General features: G+C 43.2%; 1 protein-coding gene across 1 annotated transcript in view; it reads right to left on the bottom strand.

The window, feature by feature from the left end:
• LOC106937265 (WD repeat-containing protein 78-like) overlaps positions 1-2502 on the bottom strand; it is an 18416-nt gene that overhangs the window by 6308 nt on the left and 9606 nt on the right. The window contains exons 9-12 of the mRNA XM_015018677.1: positions 1691-1845; positions 1425-1511; positions 1170-1324; positions 155-315 (exon numbers count right to left, since the gene is read on the bottom strand). Coding sequence (XP_014874163.1) covers positions 155-315; positions 1170-1324; positions 1425-1511; positions 1691-1845 — 558 coding nt within the window. The remainder of the gene's footprint in view (positions 1-154; positions 316-1169; positions 1325-1424; positions 1512-1690; positions 1846-2502) is intronic.

A 2502-nucleotide genomic window follows, 5' to 3' on the forward strand; every position in this document is an offset into this window, starting at 1 on the left:
AGAAATGAAAGGGTAAATTTGGATAATAGAACATTGTCAATGCTGTATTATGTGGCTACTTTACATAACAAAAAGATTGCACTGACAAAACAAAGCTTAGATAGTAAAGATTACACTCCCGTGCTTTGAGCCTGTAGTCTGTGGGGTTTATTACCTACGCAGTTGAAATCATTGTGCAGGATGAGCCACTTGGTAATCCTGCCATCTCCTGATACCGACACTAGGACTTCTTCTCGTTCTTCCCCCGATAGCTGCAGCTGTTGTTTGGTCCAGGTGACCTGCCACACCGGTTGCGTGTGCCTCTTAGCACAGTCACTACGAAAGAAAACAGTCAAAAAAAATTAATTCATAAATAAGCAGTTCTTAACTTTTCACAGCTGATAGTCTGTTAGATTTGGTGCCAAATGATTCAAGCTAATTGAAAAACATGTTCACCTCTTTGCCTGTGGTGGCGCTGCACCAAGAACCACTGAAGAAAATGACACAAAGAAGACACTGAGCACAACTTCCTTCTATTTCTCCCACTAGCGATAGACTCTTGCGTTTGTTTTGATTGTATTTACCCAGAATGCCCAGTGCCACTCCCTTTGGAGGGGTCTCTAGTCCGTTTAGCACCAAAGTTCACATCAACCGAACTGAGACCGAGGTTTTTAGGTGGACCAGAGTTCGATTTTTTGGTCAGCATGAGAGTTATTAACACCTCACTAGATGAACCGGACTTCCTAGGCAAACAAACTCTTGTATTTGCGCCGTTCACATACAGGGACTCTCTGCTACGCTACAGCTGCTTCACCACAGCACAGTCTGCTACGAACGCTAAGGCTAGTTAGCGTTTCCACCGATGACGGCGGATCAATAGTTTTCCTGTAACGTTAAGTTGTTTCTCTGACATTAACACATTTTCCAGTGCATACATAAGCATGATTGACAGCAATGAGACACTCCCCCCGGCTCTGATTGGTTGTTTTTGATGGATATCTATGCATTTTTGCAGACCCCAGAAGTAGCGCTATGAGGTTAATTTTTTCTCAGACTGTCTGTTTCACGTCACACTGTCACGACATGGTGACAGTTTGAACAAATCTGGAAAAAAGCATATGTTTGTAAAAGCTGCATACCGCAGCTTTAACGTTCTCATGTTTTAACGCCCGTTGCAGCGTTGCTCTCACCGGCTGTTGGCGATGCATGCCGTGTCGTCTCCGACCTGAACATTGTAGATGGCGACGGAGCCGTCGTACATCCCTATGGCCAGATGACTGGGGTTGCTGGAAGAAAACTCCAGGCACGTCACACTGCTATGGCAGGAAAACACTCGCTCCGACCACTGTGCATGAAACACAAATTTAAGTAATGAGGGTTTTTCTTTTTATCTATTACAGAAAAAAAAATATTGAATTTATTGCTACACAAACAGAGCAACATACCACAAGGTTTTTTAGAGACCAGCAGCAAATGAGGCCTGGTTGTGGGTTGCCTGAAGACCCGCCTACGTAGCCTACGGCCAGGATGTCCTTACAGAGAAGTCAGGGCACATAAGAGTTGTCAACAATGTGTGGTTTTATCTCTTTAAACCATTATCTTCTTCACTTATTTGGGAATTGGTTGAATAAAGACAAGAATCTACACCATGAAATTAAGACAATAACTGTTGGCGATCAGATTTTCTGTTTTCAAAGTGTGGCTGTGTTACTGGGTTCTTCTTGTTCCATGTCATGCAGGTGATGTTGTGTCCTCTGGTCAGGGGGCTGACGAAGGTCCAGAGAGGCTCCAAGGTTGGTGTTAAATAGTGGCCTTTCTCCTCTGTAATCCGTTCCTCTGAGCCAGGCCTGACCTCGCTGTCCGGGTCTTAAACAGCCAACATAATTACTCTGCATACGGCTTCATGCAACACTACACCACACTAATTACATGCTTAGATGTTCTGTGCAACGCGAGTCAAGACAAACCAATTGTCGAACATTTGACAAACAAGCAAAGTTTTAATTTTAACCGTATTCCTAACAGGGAAGTCGCTAACAGGTCACACAACATGCTCTAAGCAAGACCAAGGAGAACACCAATTGAGTTTCCATTACAAAATGTGCGCAAAACTTTGTTGATGTTCCGGTTTCATCGAAACCACTAAATTTCCCAACTGCGGTGTCTCTACTAAACAAGAAGTACAGTTAAAATCACGTGAATAAGTTTGCTCACGTGATAAGTCATTCAAAAACATGCGGCGCCATCATTCGCCTAACACTTCCTGCCATCTTCTTCATTCTTTTCGTCAACACACGATTTGTGTGGTGCAAAAAAAGTATTTCTAATGAAACACACAACTTTCGATACGGCCGAAAAGCCACTTCATCCTAAAACCTTTTGTCGAAAAAGGGGAGTTTTTTCCCCCCCAAAATTGCCGTGTTTCCATTAAATAAATTTATCTTGGAAATTCCAATTTGCGCAGTTTTAAGGTCAGTTGAAACACATCTGCATACAGGCTGACTGAGCTTACCTTTCAGGACA

Source organism: Poecilia latipinna, unplaced genomic scaffold, assembly GCF_001443285.1.
Source record: "Poecilia latipinna isolate Pla-1442-1.1 unplaced genomic scaffold, P_latipinna-1.0 Scaffold2307, whole genome shotgun sequence".
Classification (NCBI taxonomy): Eukaryota; Metazoa; Chordata; class Actinopteri; order Cyprinodontiformes; family Poeciliidae; genus Poecilia; species Poecilia latipinna.